We start from the raw sequence: 24,423 nt of genomic DNA, 5'->3' as shown, positions 1-24,423 counted from the left end.
TGCCAGCCTCTGCCCATGCTCTCTGTCGTCCTCCTGTCAGTCGTACCTGGCAGTCATTCCATAAAGGGCCAGGATGGGCTGTTTTCAATTCCATGGCAGCCTCCTCCTACCCACAGTACCAGCTTTTTGCAGAGAAATGGAACTCAAAACAACCACAGGAATCAGGCAGGACTCACCGGGTTGAACACCCTTTTCTAACTGTTCTGGGTGTGAGCTGGTGCCGGGCTCAGCCCCAGAGAGCAGCTCCCTGCCCTGCGGGCCAGGCGGGGTGGGACTGTGGTCTGCTCAGTCACGGTTTGCTCAGGGAGCCGAAGGGAAGTGGGTAAAGCCCCTTGTGCACCTTCCAGGCCACGTGCGAGCGGGGGTTTGCAGCCATGGAAGAGACACACCAAAAGAAGATTGAGGACCTGCAGAGGCAGCACCAGCGGGAGCTGGAGAAACTGCGGGAGGAGAAGGACCGCCTCCTGGCTGAGGAGACAGCGGCCACCATCTCAGGTGGGAGTCGCTCACCCCGGGATGGGTGATGGGCTCTCACTGAGCTGGGCACAAGCTCTAACACTTCTCCAGGGGGACAGCTGGCTTAAGGAAGGAGCACTTTGGGAGCTCATCAGCCCCGAGCCAGTCACACCTGTGCATTGGAGGGGTTGTCCTCATCTTGTCAGCCTCTTTGCTGGTGCTTCTCTGATAGCGGACATTCTGCAGGGCCTTGGTCCGTCAGAGCCTGGAGCGGCAGCACTGAGCACTGGGCCTCAGCCAGCATTCCCACCTTTTGTGTTCCACAGCAGCTTTGGGTCTTAGCACTGAGAGAGAAGACAGGCCAACCCGAAAGCCTGCTTGTTCAGAGAAGACAGGCCAACCCGAAAGCCTGCTTGTTCTATATTATATTGGTGTTTATGGAATCAGTTTTTTTTTTTTTTTAAATATTAAAACCAAACCACACCTGATGCCTTTTGTCGGGGATTTTCCTGGGAATCCTCCTGGCCCACCTGCCAATGGGCCAAGCCTCAAAGGTGCAGGATGCCTCCTTCCTGTTGGTCTCGCCCCAAGCCTCTTGGTACTAAGGGCCACATCCTGTCCACAGCCATTGAAGCCATGAAGAACGCCCACCGCGAGGAGATGGAGCGGGAGCTAGAGAAGAGCCAGCGGTCCCAGATCAGCAGTGTCAACGCAGATGTCGAGGCTCTGCGGCGACAGTACCTGTGAGTTGGGCCGGCCAGCTGGGCAGACAGTGCCTTCCACCTGTCTTTGTGCAAGCCTCTGAGATGTGGGTCCCGGGAGTGCAGGTGGAGGCCCAAGGCACTAAGGCCACTCAGAGCCTCCTGTTCAAGGCGCCCCACACCACTCTGGCCTAGCACTGCTCTCATGGCCCAAGTGGTCCCATTACTGAGCTGAACAGAAGCCAATTAGTAAAACCTAAGGAGTAAGATGTAGCAGAAGAGGTCTTAACAGTGTCAGATATTCAGGACCCACCTGGGAGACCCTTGGATCCCTTCTCTCCGTCAGCTGCCCCTGCTTCAGAAGCTGGGGGGGCCGGGGGGGGGCGGCGGCGCAGTGCGGATGCCTCAACTGTGCATGCAGATGTGGCCACAACCCCCACGTGTTCAAGCAGCACTCGCTCCACTGTTCTCTGCCAAGGCGGCAGGGTGAGGCACGTCCACCCCACAGCCGCTCTTGAGCTCTGCCCTTAGGGGAACCAGCACCCCTGGGAGCTTTCCCCTCGGCCACCGAAGGCCATGCAGAGCCGCCTTCACGGGGGCCGTATTCACGGTAGAGGTGGGTGGGCGGCAGCAGCAGCTCACCTCAGCTGGAGGCAGCCTGTAGCCCCTTGGCCTTGGTTTTCCAAATCCGGGTAGACCTGGTGTAGGCTGTCAGCCAGCGCTGGAAATGGCCCATTTCTGGCCTCCATCTGAAACAGCATGTTTTGGGTGCAAGGGTGAGGCTCTCCCGATCCCGAACCCCAGGAGAGGAGTTCAGACTCCCGGGGGATGGACGGAGCCCCTAGGCCGGGCTGCAGACCTGCAGCTGTGACAGGGCACGGGGTGCGCGTGGCTGCCCCGCCTGGTGGTGTCCCGCTGTCCCTTGGGTTCGTGAAGGGGACGCTGGGCCCAGGGCGTGGCTAGAGGAGTGAGTGGTGCCCGCTCCCCAGGGAGGAGCTGCAGTCTGTGCAACGTGAACTGGAGGTCCTCTCGGAGCAGTACTCGCAGAAGTGCCTGGAGAACGCCCACCTGGCCCAGGCTCTGGAGGCCGAGCGGCAGGCCCTGCGGCAATGCCAGCGTGAGAACCAGGAGCTCAATGCCCACAACCAGGTGAGCCTCACAGGGGCCCTGCTCTGCAGGCCCCACCCGATGAACAGCTTCACCAGGGTGTGGGCAGAAGGCACCGCCGCTGCTAGCCTCGGGCTCTGTTTCTCTTGTCACTGTGTGGTTTGGGTCCAGGGTTCCATCCCCAAGGCTGGGACCGTGTTTAAACACCTCCCGGTCAAGACCATACAATGCTCACATGGGATTTTGTCAGGTTATTTTCTTAAAATGTGCCTGCCGCTTAGAAAACTGGGGCACACTTAAAATACTGGCTGATGGAACAGCTCAAGGTAGGTCTAATCTGAAGAGAGCCTCTCTGTGTGCACTGGACCACTCATCCTCCCAAGGCACCGAGCAGACAGGCCTGTCAGCCTGGCCCCAGCTCGAGACCCTGGGGGCCCACAGCTGCCTGCCTGGTCACTGCAGTGGCCAAAGGCAACCACCTGTCAGCTGGAAAGAAGCTGAGGGCAGCAAAAGGCCCCAACCCTGCAGAAACTGGGGAACAACTGGAACTGCTTCAGCACCGGCTGTGGTGACGGGCTGGGAGCACGGCTCCTGCCGGGGCAGTTCCATGGACACCTCCGGCCCATGCACACAGCTTCTGCACAGGTGTCACAGCTCACGTGCTGACTCAGACGCCCACTGCACCCTGGTCACAGCCCCAGGCAGCTCTGAGAGCACCTTGTGGTTGTGTCGCTGTCTCCAGGAGCTGAACAACCGCCTGGCTGCAGAAATCTCACGGCTACGGACACTGCTGACTGGGGACGCCGGTGGCGAGGCCGCTGGTTCGCCCCTCACACAGGGCAAGGACGCCTACGAGTTAGAGGTACGGCTCAGAGCCAGGTCCCTTCACCAGCTTGCAGCGCATGAGTTGCACGTGGGACCAGGGGTGGCCCCAGCTTATGGGAAAACCCAACTCATGCCAGGACACAAAGAACAGTTAGCCATCAGGCAGCAGGGGACCTCTCGAGGCCCCAGGGACCTTTACATTTAACCCATCCTCACTCACCTGCCCCCCTCCCTGGTTTTCACCACATCACAAGTGCTGATCTCCAAAACGAAACACTGAACAACTGCGTGACACTGCAGCTCCCTCATTTCTCTTTCTCTAGGTCTTGTTGAGGGTCAAGGAATCAGAAATTCAGTACCTGAAACAGGAGATCAGCTCCCTCAAGGACGAGTTACAGACAGCGTTGCGGGTAATGCATGTCCCACAAGGGCCTGGAGGGTGGGGCCACGCGTGTCCAGATCACACGCAGAGGCCCGAGTACGTTCACCCTGTTCTCGGGCAGGGGCAGCGGACACGAGGGAGGGCCAGTCCTGTCCCCCGCCTGGCGGGGCCCAAGGCCCCAGTGCATGGCTGTTTCCTGCGGCTGCTCCTGGAGGCGGACTCACTTGGGGTAGCCAGGACAGGGTTTTCCAGCCTGAAGCACAGAGGTGTCCTCAGGGTCAAGGCAGCACCAGCCCGCACGGAGCGGGGGCCCTGCCACGCCCCTTGTACTTTGTGTCTGGTTTCTGCCTCCGCAAGATGGGCTCCACCTGCTTCCTCCGCTTCTGGAGGCATCCCTAGTCCAGCCTATCTGTAACCACTCTCTGCTATCCTTTTGTCCCCAAGGACAAGAAGTACGCCAGTGACAAGTACAAAGATATCTACACAGAACTCAGCATTGTGAGGGCAAAGGCCGACTGTGACGTCAGCAGGTTGAAGGAGCAGCTAAAAGCCGCCACAGAAGCGCTGGGTGAGAAGTCCCCAGAGAACCCGCCTGTGTCCGGATACGGTGAGTCCTGTGGCTCTGGATTCTCTCTGGAAATTAGGTGGTGGGGTTGCTGGCCCTTGATCCAGCAGAGGACCCTTTCTGTGTCAGACACTCTCTCTGGCTGAATGGTCAGGGCGTGGCGGGCACCAGCTCATGAGGGGCAGTCACTCTTTGGCACGCATGTTCACGACAGCAGGCCATGTTTCTCATTTTCCTGATGGACTCCCTGGTTCTGGAAGTGGCTCTCACTGGTTTGTGATCCTGGGGTTTCACCAAAAAACCTATAAAAGGCCGCAGGGCGAGGACTGAGGCCACGTCCAAACTCACTGATCCTGGAACCTCCCCCTCAGCTAGTGAGGACCCCTGCTCAGCGGTCTGCATCGCTGCTGGCCAGGCGTTAGGAGTTCTCTTAAAGGCAGGCAGGCCACAGGCAGCAAAGTTCAGCTCAGATGTAACACTGGCTGCTTCCAAGGAGTCTGGGGGCCAGAGGACTTTGGGTTAGTCAGAAGCGCATGCATCCTGTGACCTGGCACTTCACACAGGAGCACAGAGCTGGCTCAGCTTCCAGTCAGGGGCTGGCCCGCTAGTCACCATGCAGCTCTTCACAAGAGAGGGAGAGCGAGCCTTAAGTATAGGAAGCTAAATCCCGGGGTCTCAGGAGAGTAGGCAGCAGGGCTGCCCAGCAGCAGTGGGGGCCGCGGCCAGCCTGGGGCCGTAGTCATCTTCCAGGTCTCCCCGTGCCTTGTTCTGAGGATCTTGTGACATGGTTATAGGCTTGGCGTTCCCCTGGTTTGTTGACGGAGATGTCACGTGAGTGATGATGCTAAGCTGGGAAGCTCTCAGACTTGTGTGTTCTGGGGGGTTTACAAAACTAGCACCGTGCCCTCTTCATCTTCTCAGATATCATGAAGTCCAAGAGCAATCCCGATTTCCTGAAGACAGACAGGTCCTGTGTCGGCCGGCAGCTCAGAGGCCTCAGGTCCAAGGTGAGTCTGGGGGCCCGCCCTGGGTGTGCAGAGCCCACCAGGGGCTGCACGGAGGGTCCCCAGGGTGCCTCAAGTCACGCACATCCCACTGGGTCAGTGCTGGGGCTTCAGGCTGAGTGCCCCTTGCACAGCAGCAGGACTGTCTCCTCAGTGACGGCGGGGCTCCTGGGGGCCGTCCTGTCATCTGGACTGCCCCTCGCATGTCTACAGTTCACGCTGACACCATCCGAACACTTTCCTCCACTTGGGCCCCTGCCCCCGTGCACCCCTCCGCGGGAAGGTGGGGCGGAGGGTGGGGTGCCCAGCTTGTTGCACTTAGGATTTACTGTGTGTGTGTCTTGTTTTTGCTCTTCCCCTGACAGTCCGTAATTGAGCAGGTCTCATGGGATAACTGAAACGACCCGCTTCCCGGCCCCCTGTCGTGTAGGTAAACCTCCTCTCACGCCACTCGCCTGCCGCCCGCGAGGGCGCTGCCTGCATGCCCTGCTCACTCCTCCACGGGAGCTCGTTTTCCCGTCACTCTCGTTCCTCCTGCTCAGCAGCACAGACAGGATCCATGTGAAGTTTCTTACCTCTTCTGGGGAGTTTACTGTAACCTCTTAACAGAGGGGTGCTCCCCCAGCCTGGCAGGCTGCCCAGAGCCGCATCCTGGGGGGCACAGGTGCTGTCAGCCCTTCATCCTGTGTGTGTCGAATGGTGTGCGCTCACGTTCTCTTGGGACACTTCTGCCCTCTGTCAGGAGGCGAGCTTGACGAGAGCCTCCTATCACTGAAGTAGTTCCCACTCCCCACCCCCAGGATCGACAGTCCAAGGGGGCTGATGCCTCATGCCTGTAGCTTGGCAGATGCTCAGCAGAGCAAGGGGCCCACAGGCACTAGGGGCTGAGCGTTTCCCAGCCCCGAGGACCCAGGCACCTCAGAGATGGGAGGCATGGGCTGAACACTGGCTGCCTGACTCCGACACTGCGCCTGGACACTCCTGGCTCCCACAGGGCCAGGCATCCAGGGCCCAGGGTCACTCCCTCCTGAGTGGGCTCACCAGCTCGACTGACCTGATCTTGTTGACTCCCTGGTAAGGAAGCTGAGGGCAGCAGGAAGGGCTGGGCAGAGGGGATGCTGATGGAGCCTCAGGGCTGGCCAGCAGGTGCCCCCCACTCGCCGGCAGGGAGCAGGGTCTGCGTCAGGAGGAGCTGAAGAAAACCTGAGCAGTTTGTCCTCAGCTCGGTTACACTTAGGTTCCTTTTTTTTTTGTGTGTGTGTTACACTTAGGTTCCTACAGACCTGAGTCACTTACCACCAGATATGGTTCAGACTGGTTAAAAACTTCGGGGCTTTTTTCTTTAAACGTGGAAGCAATTCTGTTCAGCAAACCCAGACTTATTCTTTGGTTTCTGGTTTTCTTATTGACGAATCTTACTTCCTTGCCTGAGGCTGGCCTGCCATTGCTACAGGTTCACCGTGAGTGCTGTGGGCCTTCTGCCTGTGCCTGTAAATGACAGGACTCTCAGGGAAGCCTTGCTCCAGCGAGCCCGCCTCCTCAGGCTGATCACGTGTCGGGAAATAAAGTACTTTGTAGGACTTGCCTGGCAATCCAGTGGTTAGGACTTGGCACTCTCAGTGCCAGGACTCAGGTTCAGTCCCTGGTCGGGAACTAAGATCCTGAAAGCAGTACAGCAAGGAGCTTGGGCTCTGGACAAAGGGCCAGGTCTCTGTTCACAAGGCCTCTGCAGAGGTGTTCTGAGAAGGCCTTGCACGCTGGTGAAGGCGGGGGCAGGAAGCGAGGGTCTGTCTGTCCGGGGGTCTTGGCGAGGCTGGACCAAGTGAGTTGGGGGGAGCTCAGGGACAGGGTTCCCAAGAGTCACAGTGAGTCAGTTTGGCTTGGCAAGTTTTCAACATAAGAACAGCATTCTTGCTGGCCCAGGGAGAAGCTGGGCCCTTGCTGTCTTCCTCAGGGACACCACTGGGCCTATGACGTGCTGTCAACAGCCAGCCACACGGGTCCCGTGTGGCCCTCTGTCCTGATGTGTTTGTAGACAGGAGTGAAGTCACCCAGAAACTAACTGTGTCCCCAGGGCTTTCTGAACCAAGGTCTGCTCTGTGGGTGTTTGCCTTTCCTGTAGGTGGTCTCTGTACCTGCCTCCCTCAGGGACAGGAGAGCTTGGCCTCACTGGGTCAGCAGCTCCTCGTCTTAAGAGCAGCCGGGCTTCTCTGGGACTGAGAGCAGACGGGATGTGTCGAGGGTCCTCACGGGGGGCCTCTCTGGGCAGCTGCGCACAGAGTCACAGAGGTGCTGGGTGGGCAGCAACTGACCGCTCCCAGCCTGTGACAGGGCTTGGAAGCCTGTTTCCTCGGGTCTCAGGAGTTAGCAGTCTGCTGCCCCTTGGGGAAGGAAGTTCCCAGCCAGAACAGCATGGGTGGCAGGTGCCAGGGCCAGCCCTGGGTGAGACACTGCTGTGTAGACAGCGGCACTGACCTGAAGCAGGCATGCTTGGGAGCAGAGTCCTGAGAACACGTGAGGCCCTTGTGCACGTTACGGGGAGTCACAGTGGGACGTGGGCTTATCCCCTTCCTCTGAGCACTTGGTGGCGTCAGAGTTAAAACAGGCAAGCAGCACTGTCCTGGGTGAAGCCGGGGCCCCAGGGAAAGCAGGCCCAGACCTGCCCTCATCCTCAGGGAAGCCTCCATGTGCCACCAGGGTCTGGATGTTCTTCACCTTTACCAAGGTCCACACGCATATGGGCAGGCTTCTGTTCTGAAAGGCTCAGGAACGGCCTCCATGTCCCCAAGCCCCAAGAGAGACCAGTGGGGCCCATGAGGCCCGGGAGCAGGGAGGCTGTCCGCCCTGGAGCGTGCTCGGGGCCTCCTGGGGCCACATATGGGCACAGCAGGTGCTTCCTTGTTCTCCGCAGGGTCTTCTCTCCAGCGCCATTGGTCTCATCCTTGCCTGTTGACAGAGCCCTAAGCTCAGCATCGGTCTTGTTTCTGACTTTTTCTTTCTTGTTCAGTAACACCACTTCCTCAGGGGCCGTGGCCCTCCTCGCACACCCACTAACCCTCCAGGGCCCCGCGCCGTGCCTCACCACTGGCCGCCCGCACCTTGCAGGGCCGAGGCCAACAGCCTGTCTGTTTCTCCACCAGAGTCTGAAGGAAGGCCTGACGGTGCAAGATCGCCTGAAGCTCTTTGAGTCCCGGGACCTGGAGCGCGACTAGTTGCTCCCGTGCAGCTTGGACACACCTCCCGGCCACAGCCCCCGTGCCACTCCTGTCCATCCCTTCATTTTTTATTGTCGTCCTCGTTCTTGGTGGTGTTGTCTGCATTGACTGTGGTCGGATGCATGAGAGACTGGCCTGTGGGTGGCTCGCTCCACTCCCTGGGGTCTTCATCCAAGCTTTCCCTGGTTACTGCAGCCTGCCCCGCCTTGCCCCGGCTCCTTGTCAGTATTACGGCCCAGCAGCCTGGGATAAGCTAGCTCTGTCTCACCCCGCGCGCAGGCGGGGCAGGAGGGGCCACGAGGCTGTGCTGTGGGTCCCGTGCTGACAGCTCGCAGCCCAGGGAGGACCTGGAAGCCCAGGGTGGGGCTGAGCCTGCACCTGCCCCGTGGGCTTGGGGCGAGGGCAGCAGCTCTTACACATCCACTGACAGCGCTTAGAGCCGCACCCCAGACCGTCGTGGTAAACCCTTCACAGCCTGGGAAATGCTGAAAGCAGCCACTCCTATTTTTGTCTGTTTTTTATTAAATCTTGCACAAAACCCGGCCCCTCTCATTCCTTCCTATGCTTATTCTCTCTTGGTCACCAGGAACCCCACTCTTTTCACATGAGGCGGATGCTGCCCTGCAGCCTGGGTTCCAGACTGGGATCACAGTGACAGCACGTTTCCTCAGAGTCACTGGAGGAGAATGCTTACTCACCCCTAACCTTTCTAGAAAGAAGCCCCCACTTGCTTTGGGAAGGTTGATTGGAGACCCTGTTATGTCAAGGAGGCAGAGAGGATGTTGGAGCTAGATGGAAACCGGCCATTGTGATGTGTGTTCACTTGTGCTCAGTTCACCTGAGCTGAGCCCAGGGCACTGGGGCGTCCACACGGGGCCTGCACCCGTGCCTCTGTGTTCTCGGTGGCCTGAGTAACACGTTTCTGACCACCACCAGGCACCCTCCAGCACTCTGTAAAAACGAATCCTGTGAGGATGGGAGCAGGGACATGGCCCCAGGGGGAGCCCGTGCGGCATCTGGTCAGCGCTCGGATGAGGGCCACGGCCTTGGGGTACGCAGGTACTTTCAGGGTGAAAACATACACATTGCTGTGCAGTTTGTAGATGAAATGAACACATGAGGCCACGTGGGGTGTCCCTGGAGGCAGGGCAGAGGCCCGGGGGTGCAAAGCATGTGGCCCTGCCCATCTTCTCGCTGGGACAGCTCAGAGCACCCGGCTGCAGGGCCTTCCCTGTTCCCGACCCTATGCTGGCCACTGCATTGCTGCTGTTGGTCCATGTTTGCAAAAGCTCCTTAACCCTGCTCATCAGACACCTCCTACACCAGCGTGTCTCAGAGCCGCCTTTGTGGGTGATGGGGGCTCTGAGGGTCTGACAATGGTGGAGGGGGTGCTATCTGGGCGCTAAGACTGTGCCACCGCTGCCTCCTTCAGGGTGCAGGGTCCGCACGGAGCTGCTCCATCTGCCTGTGGGCTGCACACTGCCTCTCATCACGGCAAACGAGCTTCTCCCTCTGTGTCTCCATCAGTGACCCTGGGGTCTGACCTAGCACTGCACAGGGACCCCGTCATTGCCGCCCCCGCACCCAGAGGCGGCAGGACTCGCCTTTCTGGGTCTCCCCAAACTTGCACCCTCTGCCCCGGGCAGTGCTGGCCACGGAGGTGAGGGCTGTGAATGGCTGGAGGGAGCACGCTGGACACAGGGATCCCTGCTCTGCGGTGTCCTTGGCGCACTCCCTACAGGCACCCCAGCTCTTCGACGGGGGTCAGCAGTCACCCCAGCTCCTAGACAGGGGTCCGCCACGACTGCAGAGGAGGAAAGAGCACAAGTGCAGAGGCAGCCTTGGAGGTGGTTTCTGTGCTGGCAGAGAGAGGGCACCCTGGGGGGCTGTGGACAGGGAGGCACGGGTGACCCCAAGCCCAGGGAGCTCCGGCCCCCACCCCACGGGGAAAGCGTCCCCATGTCCCCAAGGATGGGAGGAGACCACTGCGCCGACTCTTCTATAGACGTTCACTCCTTCCCTGGGGGCCTGCAGGCACCTGCATCTGAGCCACACCCCCCGCCAAGGGGACAGCTGGACGTGTGGCGTCACGTGACCGTGCTGTGCGCCTGCGCACCTTCGGCACGCGTGCCAGGCTTGTGCCCGCTCTGGGCGCGCGTTCCGCCAGCCCCGGGCAGGGCTGAAAGCCAGCGTCTGGGTGACTGTGCTGGCTGCAGTGTGACACTAGGGCTTGTGCCATTGGGCGTCAGAACCAGTGTGGCTTTGTGGGGGGGAGCGATGGCCATGCTGCGAGACCGAGCAGGGGCTCAGCAGGTGGGAGGAAAAGAACTCGGGAAGGCCCAGCCCCCGGCCGCAGCCCTGGAGCATGTCACTCGCAGCATCCAGACCTACGAAGAGCGGGAGCGGCAGTTTGTACAAAAGCGCACTTGTGACTCAGGGTCTGCCTGAGCAAGCCAAGGCCAACATCCACAGGGCCACTGTCCTGCAAAGGGACCGCCACCTTCTCGCTGTGCCCGCCCAGCGGCCCCGAGCGCAGGGCGCCTGGGACACTCCCGCTGCAGCGGGCCTGCCATCCTCTCGGGGCACGGGGTTGCCCTTCTGTCTTCACACGTACACACTGTTGCCAGGCTCTACCCTCCACAGCCTGAAGGGAGGTCTCTGAAACCACATGTTTTGGTACTCTGATAGAAGACGGGACGGAAACCCAGGAGGGGTGTGAACTCTGTCAGTCTCTCGAGAACAGCAGGTTCCTCTGTAAAGAGAAGGCCTCCCCTTCCCTGAGCAGGCGCCGGCCCCTCAGGTGGCTCCCTGCTCCTCTGTGTGGAGAACTGTTGGGACGTCATGCAGAGCAAGCGGTGTCAACAGTGCTCAGAGTCACTGCAGTGGATTTCTGTGACGAAGTCTGTGTGTGGGTTTTTCTTTCTCCTTATATAAGCACCGCTTTTTAAGACAAGAAGAAACAGCTTGGGTATGACACAGTTCCAACCAACATGAGAAGGAAACATTTTTAATGACTGACCTATCTTTTATAAAGCCTGAGTCATTTAATAGTTGGTTCTGTTTCTTCCTGAAAGATCTTGGTAATACCTGTTCCTCATTCTTGGGAAAGTCACTCAGTCTTGAGGGAAAACCAGGAGGATGACGCAGGAGTGCTCCTCTTTGCCCAGGCCGCATGCACGGTAACCCAGGCCGTGCCGGCAGCCTGATGCATCAGGGTCTGTGTCAGGGCACTGCGGCCACGTGGAGACCACGGGCTCTGGGCTTGGTGTGGCGGCTTCACACTGCCGTCCCTCCACCACGTGGACCTGCAGGCTGAGCCCCTGCCATGCTGCCTGTCCGTCAGATGTCCCTGCCATCCACCCTCACCTCTCCACAGCTAGCTGGGACACACATCTGCGTCTTATTTCATAGGAAGCTGGGAACAGTACAAAGAACACAAAACTCATTCTTGTGTTATGTTTGTATCACAGCCAATTGATGTTAGGATTTAACCTTAGTAATGGCAACGTATCTACTGACTGTTAGGATTCAAAACCAGTTAAGTGATAAGAGTTTTCCTAAGTAGTATTTATAAAATGTAAGGTTCTAAGTGGCTCCTTAACAATTAGAATCCTCAGAGATTTTCCTCACAGACACACTTCTATCAGGGTGACTGTCTCAATCCAGACTCGAGACAACACATGCTGTGCCTGACTGCTGGGCCCAGGCAGTCCCCGGACAGAATGGGGACACGGAGACAGCGGCTGCCGCTGCAACACGTCTGTGAGTGGTCCCTGATGGCAACCATGCCTACCCCCACCGGCTGTTCATTCAGGGGGCATGTGCTCGGAGAACAAGCCTGCATCGCTCTGTGCTGATGCTAAAAGACAGTGCTCACCAGACTGGGCTGCCCTCAGACCCTGAGAGCCCATCCTTGGGAGCCCAACCCTCATGCGGGCAGCAGGGGCCCCGGGAAGAGAAGAGCCTGGTCAGCTTGCTGCTGACAATTAAAAACTTTTACCGCTTAGTTTAGTTAGAAGCTCTTTTTTAAAAACAAAATTTCTGATCAAGTGTTCGCTACAACTGAAGTGTTACTTTGTCAAAATATTTATTCCTTTGTGTGACATGCTAGATTCCCATGGATGTAGCTGATCATTTCTACTGTAAATATTACCTAACTTTACATAAACAATGTCCTAATAAACTATTTTTGCATCACCCTTTGTATGCTGTGAACAGAGGTTTTGTTTAACAGAAGGACACAAGGCAAAACAAGCATTGAGGTCAAAAGTCAGAATCTGGATCAGGAACCTAGAGGTTTATAATGGAGTTTTGGTTTAACTTTTACAAAACCCATTTTTTAAGTTTTGGGTGAGTTGTCAACATTTTAAAATCAGGAGATTTCACATGTTCACACACAGTAAATAGTTAAAAATAGTTTACATCCATAATCTAATTAAGACACACTGGCTCAGTTATGGAAACTTTCAAGGGGCCAAAAGGATGGAAAGAAATACCAACCAGAAGAAGGAACTAACTGCCCCATACCTGCCCCTTTACTAGCAGATTTATTTGCAACAGCTTTACTTTCTGTTTAAAAAAAACATGCATCCTACATTATGACCTAGTAGGCGCGCACACCCAGCCACAACCATGAGTTCACAGAAGAATGTGCCCTTTCTGGGACATACTTTGAAGTCTATCCCACTGCATTTTAAAAATTCTGGCTATATAAATTTAAAATAAGAAACTGCCTCCCCCACCCCCACTGCCAGCAATACTATCGCTGTTGGAATAAAATGTGTGAAAATGTGGGGATCCAAACTTTCACTCAGCTAAACACAAACTAAAGTCTGACTATTAGAAATCAACTGTGGTATCTGTAAAAGGGAGTGAAAGTAAACTTGAGATGCAAACTTTCCAGTACTGGTCCAACTGTTGACAAGATGTTTCAGTAGTATTTTTACCCATTTAAAAAATTATTCTGAAAAAAAAAATTATTCTGGTCAAACAAATGTACATATGGCTTTGGGACACTGATCTGATACTGTGGTGTTCAGCTTTAACACATGCTGTATTTTAAAGCAATGTAAGTACAATTTTAAAAATCAGTTGGCAATTGGGAAAGTGATAAAGACACTCAACAAATGAGGCACAGAAGAGTGCACCCTCAACATTTCAGGACAGCTATGAAAAACCCCATTGCCATCACACTCGACCGTAAGACTGAAAGCGCGCCTGTGCCCGGGAGCAAGACAAGGATGTGTGTTCTCGCCCCTCTGCCCACTGCGCTGGAGACCCCCCAGAGCTCAGGAGGAGGCGGGGCGGCCGTGCGGAAAGACAGGAAGTCTACTTCCACCTGCACATGGCAGGATCCATGTATAGGAAATCGAAGGAATCCACCAAAAAATCATTAAACTAAAAATGAGCTCAGCAAGTGTGCAGGATCCAAGGCTCATATACAAAAGCCAACTGACTCTACACCACTAACAATCTGAAATGGATACATTTTTCTAAAGTGTAAGACTTGTATACTGAAAACTATGAAACCTTATTGAAAGAAATTTTAAAAGACTTAAATAAACGGAAAGGTGTCCCTTGTTCATGAGTTGGAAGATGCAATATTGTTAGAAGAGCAGTACTCTCCAGTTTCATCTACAATTCAAGGCAACCCCTACAAATCCCAGCTGCCTTCGTCAAGTTGACCAGCTGGCCCAAGGTTCCTGTGGAAATGCACAACGGCCCAGAGTAATGCTGAGGAAGACGAATGAAGCAAGAGGACTCTTTCTACTGGGTCCCAGGACAATTGCAAGGCTTCCAGAATCAAGCCAGTGTGGTACCGGCATGAGGACTGACATACAGATAATTGGACAGAACCAAGGGTCCAGAAATAAGCCCCTACATTTACAGTCAATGGATTTCAACAAAGACGTCAAGACCATTCAGTGGGGAGAAAACAGCCTCTTCAGCAAATAGTGCTGGGACATGGCAGCTACCCACCAGAAAAAGAATGAAGTCAAACCCCCTAAGTCAGGGTTCCCCAGTCCCTGGCTGCAGAGCAGGAGGTCAGCAGCAGGAGAGCAAGTGAAGCTCCACCTACTGCACCCCGTGGCTCCAACCACCCCCTGGACCACACCTCACCCTGCCACGGAGAAACTGTCCTCCACGAAACCAGTCCCTGGTTCCAAAATGGTTGGGGACCACTGCCCTACATCCCAGCATGTACAAAAATTAACCCCAATGCTTCACAGACCTGAATATAAGCCTTTCAGAGAAAAAAGCAAACATTTGTGATGCCTGGCTGGGCAGTGATTTCTTAGTTAAGACACCAAAGCACAAACAGGAAAAGTAAAAATAGATAAACTGAACCATACCAAAAACATGCACTGCAAACAATACCACCAAGAATGCAAGCAGACTACCCACAGGTGGGAGGGAACACCTGCAAGTCACACTTCTGATAAGGGACCAACACACAGAATATACAAAGGCTCTCACAATGCCAACAATAAACAGGCAACACAACCTTTTTTTAATGGGTAAAGGATTTGAAGAGACATTTCTCCAAAGACTATATAAAAGGTGAAAAAATACATGAACAGAACTCAACGTTACCAGTCCTTCAGGAAATACAAGGTAAAACCACAAGAAGGCAGCACCTCACACCCAACAGGCTGGTGATGGTGAAGTCAGATAGTTGCTGGAAAAATGGCAGCCTCATGCAAAAGAAAGAAACCAGGACATTTCCTCACACCATACACAACAATCAACTCAAAATGGAATAAGGGCCTATTAGAGATGGTGTGGAGAAAAGAGAACCTTCCTACATTGTTGGTGGGAATGTAAACTGGTGCAGCCGCTACTGAGGACAGTGTGACGGTTTCTCAAAAAGATAAAAACACAGATATCATAGAATCCTACAGTCACACTCCTGGGCATGTGTCTGGAAAAGACAAAAACTCTTAATTCAGAAAGATAACACACCCCAGTGTTCACAGCAGCACTATTTAAACAGCCAAGATATGGAAGCAACATAAATAAATGCCCATCAACAGATGATAAAGAGGCGGCAGTACATATAAACAATAGAATATTACTCAGCCATAAAAAATAATGAAAAAATGCCATCTGCAGCAACATGGATGGACCTAGAGATTATCATGATAACTGAAATAAATCAGAGACAGACAAATACATTACTTCTATGTAGACTCTAAAAAAAATACAAATGAACTCATTTACAAAACAAAAACAGACTCAGAGACATAGAAAACAAACTTGGTTACCAAAGGGGGTATAAATTAGGAATTTGGGATTAACAAACACTACTGTATGTAAAATAGATTTTTAAAAAGTGAGTTATAATACGGGTAACTACATTCAGTATCTTGTAATAACCTCTTACGGAAAAGAATCTGAAAAGGTCAGCAACATATATATATGGATATACACATATATATACACACACAACTGAATCACTTTGATGTACACTTGAAACTAACACAACATTGTAAATCAATTATACTTCCATTTTAAAATAATGGATTAAAAAAATAATAATAAAATAAAATAATGGATTAAAAACCTAAATGTAAGACCAGAAACCATTAAACTAAAAGAAAATATACGTGGAATATTCTTTTTTTTTTTTCGTGGAATATTCTTTAACCTAAATTATAGCAATATTTTTTTGATGTCTCTAAAGCAAAGAAAATAAAAGCAAATACAAACAAATAAGACCTAACTAAATTTAAAAATTGCAAAGCAAAGGAAACCACCAACAAAAAGACAAGCTACTGAATGGGAGAAAATATCTGCAAATGATATGACTGATAAGGGGTTAATATGCAAAATATATAAACAGTTCATACAACTTGACATCAAAAAAACAAACCACCCAATTTAAAAATGGGGAGAAGACCTGAATAGAAATTCTTTATAAATGAAATATACAGATGGTCAACTGGCCTATTAGTAGATGCTCAACATCGTTAATCATCAGGGGAAACGCAGATTAAAATCACAATGAGATTTTACCACTGGGCCACCAGGGAAGCCCCTGAATTGGTTTTTAAAGCAACTGACTACTTTAAAAATAACACTTCATTGAGATTCACATACCATAAAATTCACTGTTTTAAAAGTGTGCAGCTGAGTGTATTGATAGTATATTAACAGATTATTAGTTGTCAGTATGTTAACAGAGTTATTTGGTGGTTATTTACTATAATAACAGGGTTGTGCAGCCATCAGTACCATCAATTTTCAGAGCATTTTCTTCACTCCTCACACCTGTCAGAATGGCCAGCACCAAAAAGACTACAAATAACACATGCTGGATGGGATGTGGGATAAAGAAAACTCCTGCACCACTGGTTGGAGTGTGAACTGGTGCAGCCACTACAGAAAACTGTATGGAGGTTTCTCAAATTAAATATTACCATATGACCCAGTGATTCTACTTGTGGGCATATATTCAAAGCAAATGAAAACACTGATTAGGAAAGATATATGCACCCCGATGTTCATAGCAGCACTATTTACAATAGCCAGAAACTAGAAGCAACCTAAGTGTCCATCATAGATGAACAGATAAAGTTCTGGTACACACCTACAAAGGAATACTACTATTAAAAAAAAATGAATACTACTATTTAAAAGAAAAAAAAAAGAATGAAATAATGCCATTTGCAAGAACATGCATGGACTTGGAGGGTATCATGCTAAGCGAAGTCAGAGAAAGACAAATACTGTATGGTATCACATGTGGAATCTAAAAAATAAGAGAGACTAGTAAACAACAAAAAAGGAAGAGAAAAAAATAAACAAAAAAAAAAGGAAGAGACTCAGATATAGAGAACAAACTAGGGGTTATCAGCGGGGAGATGGAAGGGGGAGGGGTGCGGTAAGAATAGTGAATTAAGAGGTACAAACTTCAATATACAAAATAAGTTACAAGCATATTTAATACAACATATAGTCAGTATTTTATAACAACTCTAAATGGACTATAACCTTCAAATATTATGAATCACTGTTGTATGCCTAAAACTTACATAATATTGTACCTCAACCTCCATTTTAAAAACTAACTTTAAAAAAAGTCAAATAATAGCTTTTTGCTGGTGATGATGTAGAGAAAAAGGAATCCTTATACCTGCTGGTGGGAATATAAAATGGTTCAATTGCTTTGGAAAACCATCTGGCAGTTTATAAAATGGTTAAATAGAGTTTTATGACCCAACAACTCCACTCCTAGGTATATACTCAAGAGTCTCAAGAACATGTCCACACAGACATTTGTATGTGAGCGTTTACAGCACCACATTTACAAACGCTTGTATGTGCGTGTTTATAGCATTATATTTACAACAGGCAAAAGGTAGAGACAACCCCAATGTCCATCAACTGATAAACAGGTAAACACAACGTGATCTGTCCATACAGTGACTTATTATTCAGCTATAAAAAGAAGTAAAGGGACTTCCCTGTTGGCCCAGTGGCTAGAACTCTGCACTCCCAATGCAGAGGGCCTGGGTTCAACCCTTGGTCAAGGAAGTAGATCCCACATGCTACAGATAAGAGTTTGCATGCCCCAACTAACCTGCTGCAACCTAATAAATAAATATTTAAAAAAAAAAAAAAAAAGAAGTAAAAAAATACTAACACCTGCTACAACATGGATGGCCCTCAAAAACACTACGCTTAGGCAAAGGAGGGACACCCTGAGATCACACAGCGTGTTGTGGGATTCCATTATACAAAACACCCACAGCACATAAACCCACAGAAACAGGGTTTCTTTCTGGAGTGAAGAAAATGCTCTGAAAATTGATGGTACTGATGGCTGCACAACCCTGTTATTATAGTAAATAACCACCAAATAACTCTGTTAACATACTGATAACTAATAATCTGTTAATATACTATCAATACACTCAGCTGCACACTTTTAAAACAGTGAATTTTATGGTATGTGAATCTCAATGAAGTGTTATTTTTAAAGTAGTCAGTTGCTTTAACAACCAATTCAGGGGCTTCCCTGGTGGCCCAGTGGTAAAGAGGGGCAACTAAACCTGTGCCCCCAAACTACTGAAGCCCGCACACCCAGAACTCGTGCTCCGCAATGAGAAGGGGAACCCCGGCTCCACACAATTCAGAGAAGCCCTCGCAGCAATGAAGTCCTACCACAGCCAAAAATGCATTAAAAAACTATTTTAAAAAAGCAGTTCAGCACAAGCAATGGAGCTGTGTGGTTTCATCCCGATGTTCTCCTGAATTTGACAGGTACAGGGGGACTGACAGCCACGCTATTACTACCAGGACGATTTCTTTATCACAAGTTTCTCAAGAGTTTAAAATATCTCGTGTACGGTGCCAACATTCCCCCTATGCTGTTAGAATGCATCCCTGTCCCATGGTTAAAATGACAAGCTTGAACCCAAACCACAGGCTGAACGAGAGGCTGTGGGGCAGGGGTGGGGGTCAGGTCAGTAAGAGAGGCCGCCTCTAGTCCTCTTAGGAAGTAACTGCCAAGCCTCCTGGGGTTGACCACTTCCTGTAAAGGTCCTGTTCATGCCAGAATCTGGCGGACAAAGCACGTAGCTTTGGACACACACTACACAAGTCCCCTCCCAGCCTCTTGCCCTCCGGTTACTGCCCTGAGGCACGTCAGCTACACTTCCAGGGTCTCCTTAGTACGCCTGCGCAGTTCTGGACGCGCCCGGACAGCTGCCACCCAGTACAAAGCCCCAGACTCGGCCTGAACTGCCTTCTTCACCAAGAGCACACCCACCGCTCAGCTCACCCACCCTCACCAGCTGGGAGCCTGGGACCTCCCGCCAGCTTATTGGGAGGACTGGACACGCTGGGCTCGGCCCAAGCCCTGCTGCCACCCAGCTGCCCCTCCTCACGCCTCTCCCGTCAGAGTGGGGCTCTGGTCACCTCGGGCAGTTGCCCACCCTCAGCGGGGACAGCCAACCTCCACTCTGCAGGCTGATGTCAGTGCTCACCTCCTCAGGCCCTCAGAACAGAACGCCTGTTACCTGAAACTTACGTTAGGTTCAAACTCCCACCACAAAGATAACTATAATGAAAACAATATAAATCAAATTAAATGAAATAAAACATTACATGGGATGAAACCATTTCACAACTTTCTCAACAGCAGCCTTGAAGGTGGGGCTGGTCTTGGGTGGCTGGTGCTTCTGGAAGCAAGCCCTGCGGACAGGGGGCGGGGGGCGCTGAGCCCCACAGGCCACACAGGCACTGACAAGCATGGCTGGGAGTCAGCTCAGCTGCTTAGAAGACACCAGGGTCCCCCAAGTCTTCACTCCTCTCTGGGAGACAGTGGGGTCCTCCAAGAACACCCCAGGTCTTCACTCCCCTCTGGGAGACTCCTATCGTGGCCAATGGTTTCTAAATAGCTGGATGCTGTCCCCACCCCACAAAGCCACTATTTGCATGAAAAGGCAGACACACACGCAACTGGACAGGAACAGGAGCAAGTTTATTCAGGGGGACCCAGCTCACGGGAGGAGCACTGTCACCGTGAAGCCACATGACTTCCAACCCAAGAACCACACTTTACAACTTCAGCTGAGTTCTGTCTGGGTTTGCCTGTCCAACATCCTAAGTCAAAGGTAACTTTAAATCGAGAGAAACACACTACGTTGGCGGGGGGTGGGGGGAACGACGCTTCAAAGATGTCACATCCACGCCAGAAATCAGGACAGCCCAGTGAGGCCACCCCTAGGACCCACCGTGCCTCAGGGATACTGAGCACGGCCTCGGGTGTCATGGTGAAGGTCAAGTCTACACAGACAACCAAATTCCCCCGAATGTAAGAACATCAAAAATTACAATCCTAACATGTGCAAATAGGAGCAACTTCTGGACACTAGCCATCCAGGTTCTGAAGGCTGGATGCAGGGGAGGGCAAGGGAGCATGGGGAGGGGGCAAGGGCGTGTTGGGGGACCCTGGAGGCCTCAGAATCAGGAAAGGGACTCGGATCTGCAGCCTCTCCAATCCTGATGGAGGCACCCAGTCCGAAGCACCTCCCTTCCACTGCAGGACAGTCTCTGTCCTTGCTAAGCCCATGCTCTAAGGAACGTCACTACTTAATGCAAGAGAACCACCCTTTCTCGCATGGAGCTCGGCAGGACTCCAGCCTGGGGGCCGCTGGCCTGGAGCCTGCCTCAGCGAGCCCTCTCCTTGTGAGGGAAGAAGGTGAACCGGGTGGGGTTGAACTCGTCCCAGATGCGCTCGAACTCCTCCAGGAAGAGCCGCACGTACTCCTCGTCCTCCACGATGAGCACGTTCTCTCTGTTGTTCTGAATGGCCTGCGTGGTCCAGTTGAGGGAGCCAGTGATCAGCACCTTCCTGTCCACGATGGCGAACTTGTGGTGCATGTAGCCCAGGTCTTGGTCGTGCCGGACCTGGATCCCTGCAAAGAGTGAGACGTCACTGCTGCCCGGCCACCGACAGCTGCTGGCCAGGCAGGGGCTCCGGTCGCCCCCACACTGGAGCCCCTCACTCCTTCCCCAGCCCCTCCTCTCGCTGTCCATCGCTTGAGTTCTGGCTCCTTCTCCAGCGTGGCTGTGTTCACAGGACTGACTGCTGCTTTTGTCCAGTGTGGTGGGCACCGTCAGGTCTGGGTGGTGACAGCGGCTGAGCCAGGCGGAGGGCTGGCCGGCAGCAGGGACAGAAGAGTTAGTTCCTCTGGAAACACCTCCAGCCCTGACTGGGGGAGGCTCCCCACCCCCTCCAGTGTATATGACACACATCACCCTCCAGTTGCTGGTTTCAAGACGAGCCAACGGCGATTGAAGCAAAACCCATTTGATCTCGGGTTCATATGCCCCTAAGGTCTCACTTGGGCCCAGAATCAGATCCCTCCTGTAATCAGGACCTTGTGAAGTTGGGGGACCAGCCCGGGGGGGCCCGCGCAGAAGACACAAGGCCCCAGACCTGAAGCCTCAGCTTTGGCCCCGTGACCACCCAGCTGACACGGCCTCCCCTCCTGCTGAGGCTCAGGGCCCCTCATGTGCCCACCTCAATGTGCGCACCTCAGCCACAGGGTTGCCTATCGCTCCTCACACCACAAAACAGGCCCTCACGCAGGTGACTCCTCAGAGCAGCTGTCTGCGCCCCCACCCATGACCCTCCCAGGCACCTCCAGGGCTCCTGCTCCACCAGACCTCCCTGCCCTACTGTCCTGTTCTGCACTTGTGGACCCGGAGCCTGGAACCTGTCCGGTCAAACACAAGGAGACGGCTGAGGGACGCCCTCAGAAGAGAGTCAAGGTTTAACTGGAATCTGGTCGTGGGCCCCCTTCAAGGTTCTTGCCAAATCTGAGGTCCTACGCTTCTCTACAAGAAAACGGCTGTGCTGAAATAGCCAAGTTTCCCCGACAACAGAACCAACATAGGATCGCAAGGCTGCCAGGAAGAGCGGAAGTCAATGTCCTCAACACTGAAACCAAGTCTGCATCCCGCCCCTCACAGATGCGAAGACCAGGGTAGGATGCACCTGTGTTCCCATCCCAGGTGACCTGAGAGCAGCCAGGACAGTTTTCAAGGGCCCCACGCACCTGTCACAGTGGCCACCAGAACGGGCAGCTCAAATGGTTGCTAATGCAAGAATGATTTTGCAGGGGCCTCAGTGACCGAGAGAAGGGCAAGAGGTTCAGACTCCGAATCGCTTGCGCAGGACACAGCGTCACACCGGGGCAGGCGGAGGAGTTTCCAAGTAAGGCAGGTGTGAACTTAGAACATCTTCACAATTACTCACACTCCAGGGTTCACCGTTACCACTCCAGTGAGGGGCAGGTCCGCCAGAGACCTGACTTCCCTGCCGTTTGGCAGCTGAAGAAACAAATTACCTGCTCACTAACTAACCATTTCAGCTCCACGTCTTACCTTATTTTAAGTATTCATTTTAGATGCCCCAAAAGGACTCACTAGTGAATTTAAGAGAAAACACTTTCTCCTCTGTTTGGTCCTTAAGCCGACACTGCATCTCTGGACACCTGTGCCCCGAACAGACTTCTGGGTCCCTGACAGGCTTTGCTTGCCGACCTGCTTCCAGCCTCGGCCCCTCTGGGGTTCATGCCCAGGTTTCGGGCTAACACTCTGCACAGAAGCTCCTCTGGACACCCCGGACTTTCCCCAGACCCTGCACGGCTGCCAAGGGACGCGAGTGTCTCCCCAGTCCTCTGACGCTGCCCCACGCGCCCTGCCTTCCCGCCTCCACCTCCCGCGGCCCAGCGCCCGGCCTACCTGCCTTGCGGAGCAGGCCAATCTGCGAGCCGTTGAGAGCCATGTAGTCGCAGTCTGTGACCACGCGGACACGCACCCCGCGCTGGTGCAGCAGCTGCACGGCGCGGCCCAGCTGCGGGCTGGAGAAGGCGAACAGGCAGAGCTCCAGAGTGGCGCGGGCGGCCAGCAGGGCTCTCAGCAGCCGGCTCAGTGAGCTCTCGCCGTGGGGCAGGCTACACGGGCAGCCCGAGGGTGCGGCACCCGGGGACCGCAGCAAGGCTTCTGTGCAGGTCACTTGCGATGGGAAAAACAGCACCTCGCGCCGCGGCCGCCGCCGCCTGACCCACAGCCAGCGCAACACGGCGGGCAGCGTCTCCAAGGCCAGCGCGAGGCCAGCAGCCGCCACCACAGCCACCTGCCAGCGAAACGGCCGCATGGCGTCGGCAGCTACCTAGGCCCCACGTGCCACGTGCACCCTGCGCCTGCGTGCCTGCTACGCACTTACGCCAGCCGCCCATTGCGCCTGCACGCCAGCAGGTCACGTGTACCCACCGCCAACTGCGCCTGCGTGCTCGTTTATCGCCCCCGCCCCCCCCACCGTAGCCTTGAGCCCGCTGCGTACGTGCTCCCGCCTGCCTGCTTTGTCACCGCCTGCCTCCCAGTGTGCCTGCGCCCGCACCGCCCACCACCCACCTCCCACGTGCGGCTGCATAGTCCGCGACATCGCCCACTGCGCCTGCGCACCTGGCCCTGAGGGATGCAGGTGGCAGTGGCGAGGAACCCACAAAGGTCCAAATTGGAACAATGCGAGGGCCGCGTAAATAATGCAGAACTGGCTTGTACTTGAGGTGTAAATGTGCATCCTCTATGGTGGACTGAATGAGCAAGGAAAGAGAGCAACTGCTCCGCCCGACAGAAGAATCCCTCATGATCCGTTGGTGCTTGTCCTGAGGATGCTGCCCGGGGCTGGGGGTTGTGGGGGGCGCCCTCTGCAGAACAAGGGCAGCGACCCTCACACGCGGAAAATGGGCAGAAGGGTCACGTATGAGTGCCCGGGAGACTTGGCCATCTTTCCCGAAGCTGTGACCGGATCCAGTCAGAAGGAAAAAAACCCACGGAAGCCCGGATTAGAGGACTGCTTTCACTTCTCAGGGGACACCTGGCCAATGTTGTTCATGTCGGCCAAGGGCACGAAAGAAAGAGCCAGCTTGGACGCTGTCACAAGCCAGTGCAGACTGGGGAGACCTCACACCTGCGTGCCCCGCACTGGATCCGGACACAGAAACATGACATTGGTGAAAAAGCTGGTGAAATCCAAATAAAGTTTGGAGTTTAGTTAATAATAATGTACCGATGTCAGTTCCTTCACGTTGAGGAATGAAAGTAAAGGAAGAGGCTAGGAGGAAGGGAAACTGAGTTGAGGGGTAAATGGAACTCTGTGCGATCTTTGAAACTCTTGGGAAAATCTAAAGTTATTCTGAATTAAAAGTTTATTTAAAATGTGAAGCAAAAAAAGAAAAAAAATGTGAAGCACACACCTTCCATCTGGTGCAGCCATCCCGTGCATCCCACACAAACACATCCTACACAAAGACTTGGATACAAATGTTCACAGCAGTCTTGCTTGTAATAACTCTAATGACCCTCAACAGATAAATGTTTGCATATCAATGCGACAGAATACTATTTAGCAATAAAAAGAAAGAAACCATTGATACACTCTACTACAACATGGATGGACTTCAGTTATGTTGTGATTGGCTGCAGAAACCTACAGTTCTGCTGGCAAAAAATGATGGACTCGGTTGTGAATGAACTGTGAAAACACACAGCCTTACCAGCCCAAGCTTGCAGTCCATGTCGGGGCAAGCAGCAGATGAATTAAAAGTCTGGCAGACACCCTGCAGAGGACCATGAAAGGGCCAAGTCA

General features: G+C 53.2%; 2 protein-coding genes across 11 annotated transcripts in view; one reads left to right on the top strand and one right to left on the bottom strand.

Moving 5' to 3' along the window:
- Positions 1–8,798, top strand: part of LOC122694827 (myosin phosphatase Rho interacting protein) — a 94,904-nt gene extending 86,106 nt beyond the window's left edge. For 7 of the 10 annotated variants that reach the window (XM_043904087.1, XM_043904083.1, XM_043904082.1 and 4 more), the window contains 8 exons: positions 348–495; positions 1,082–1,199; positions 2,147–2,306; positions 3,007–3,126; positions 3,413–3,499; positions 3,916–4,078; positions 4,958–5,043; positions 8,181–8,798. In XM_043904087.1, the coding sequence (XP_043760022.1) occupies positions 348–495; positions 1,082–1,199; positions 2,147–2,306; positions 3,007–3,126; positions 3,413–3,499; positions 3,916–4,078; positions 4,958–5,043; positions 8,181–8,252 (954 nt within the window). In that variant the 3' untranslated portion in view covers positions 8,253–8,798. Of the gene's footprint in view, positions 1–347; positions 496–1,081; positions 1,200–2,146; positions 2,307–3,006; positions 3,127–3,412; positions 3,500–3,915; positions 4,079–4,957; positions 5,044–5,405; positions 5,471–8,180 lie in introns of all 10 variants that reach the window. The other 3 variants (XM_043904084.1, XM_043904091.1, XM_043904086.1) reach the window with 2 other exon arrangements.
- Positions 8,799–19,742: 10,944 nt separating this feature from the next.
- Positions 19,743–22,988, bottom strand: PLD6 (phospholipase D family member 6). Its single transcript, XM_043900942.1, has 2 exons — positions 22,515–22,988; positions 19,743–20,680 (listed from the first exon to the last, which is right to left on the bottom strand). The coding sequence occupies exons 1-2, from the start codon at positions 22,927–22,929 to the stop codon at positions 20,433–20,435; spliced, it is 663 nt and encodes a 220-aa protein (XP_043756877.1). The 5' UTR covers positions 22,930–22,988; the 3' UTR covers positions 19,743–20,432.
- Positions 22,989–24,423: the final 1,435 nt, after the last annotated feature.

This window comes from Cervus elaphus, chromosome 5 (assembly GCF_910594005.1).
Source record: "Cervus elaphus chromosome 5, mCerEla1.1, whole genome shotgun sequence".
Taxonomy (NCBI): Eukaryota; Metazoa; Chordata; class Mammalia; order Artiodactyla; family Cervidae; genus Cervus; species Cervus elaphus.
This window is presented reverse-complemented; position numbering and strand designations above follow the sequence as displayed.

Bases quoted from the DNA above. Each gene is read 5' to 3' on its own strand.
- PLD6 (XM_043900942.1), bottom strand. From the start codon at position 22,929: ATGCGGCCGTTTCGCTGGCAGGTGGCTGTGGTGGCGGCTGCTGGCCTC. The intron at 20,681-22,514 runs GTAGGCCGGGCG...CACTCTTTGCAG, and splicing joins TGGCCTGCTCCGCAAGGCAG to GGATCCAGGTCCGGCACGAC.